This window comes from Wasmannia auropunctata, unplaced genomic scaffold, assembly GCF_000956235.1.
Source record: "Wasmannia auropunctata unplaced genomic scaffold, wasmannia.A_1.0 LD334383.1, whole genome shotgun sequence".
NCBI lineage: Eukaryota > Metazoa > Arthropoda > Insecta > Hymenoptera > Formicidae > Wasmannia > Wasmannia auropunctata.
Genome location: NW_012028507.1, coordinates 2,628 through 3,409, shown reverse-complemented (window position 1 = coordinate 3,409; position 782 = coordinate 2,628). Strand labels below are relative to the sequence as shown.

The following is a 782-nucleotide window of genomic DNA, read 5'->3' as shown; positions in this document are numbered from 1 at the left end:
GGGAACTTAATTGCATCCTTTCTGACAAACCATTTGGTGCCTCCTGTGAGGTCTTCGGCCTCCTACAACGCAAAAAGAAGCAATTGTGTGCAGCGCATCTTCGAGACTCGATTCGGCTTGAAGGACGTCAACGGCAGTCGCTCACGCATCGCAGCACATCAGTGTAAGTCGTTCATTCCTAATTTCAATACGATCGGATCACGATGGCCGACAATAGAGTCAAATTCCTCGTCCAAAAACGGACCTCCGTGAAATCCCAGATTACCAGCTTAGTCAATCTCCTCGACAAGGGCGGTTTAGATAACGCCACGTTAAAACTGCGAATTGCGCGCTTAACGGTCTTATATCACGCGTACGAAGAGCATAACGACGAGCTCGCGTTGCTAGACTCGAGCGACGGGCATCAAGCTGAGTTCACGAATATCCAAGAACGCTTTTATTCCCTCGCCGGCAGAATCGAGAATATCTTAAATGCGGCAGACCTTTCGACCGCGAGCACTAGCGGAATGAGTAACGAAACGCGAGTTACCGATGGCGAAAACGTAACGCCTATCGCAAAGCGGCGAGTTAAGTTGCCTCAGGCTCCCTTGCCCACATTCGACGGTAGTTACGAGGGCTGGTTAACATTCAAAAACGCGTTTCGCGATATGATAGATTCTCGGGAAGATTTGTCAGACATTGATAAGCTGCATTACTTGAAATCAGCGTTAAACGGCGAAGCAGCCAACAAGATAAAAATATTCGCCGCCGATAGTATAAATTATTCCAACGCGTGGAAATTA

The 782-nt window shown here is 48.1% G+C and overlaps 1 protein-coding gene across 1 annotated transcript; it reads left to right on the top strand.

Moving 5' to 3' along the window:
- Nucleotides 1-203: 203 nt before the first annotated feature.
- Nucleotides 204-753, top strand: LOC105458720 (the record flags this gene model as incomplete). The annotated part of the gene is made up of 1 exon (XM_011704238.1): nucleotides 204-753. A coding segment is annotated over exon 1 (550 nt), but the record flags the coding sequence as incomplete, so codon positions are not given.
- Between the last annotated feature and the right edge of the window lie 29 nt (nucleotides 754-782).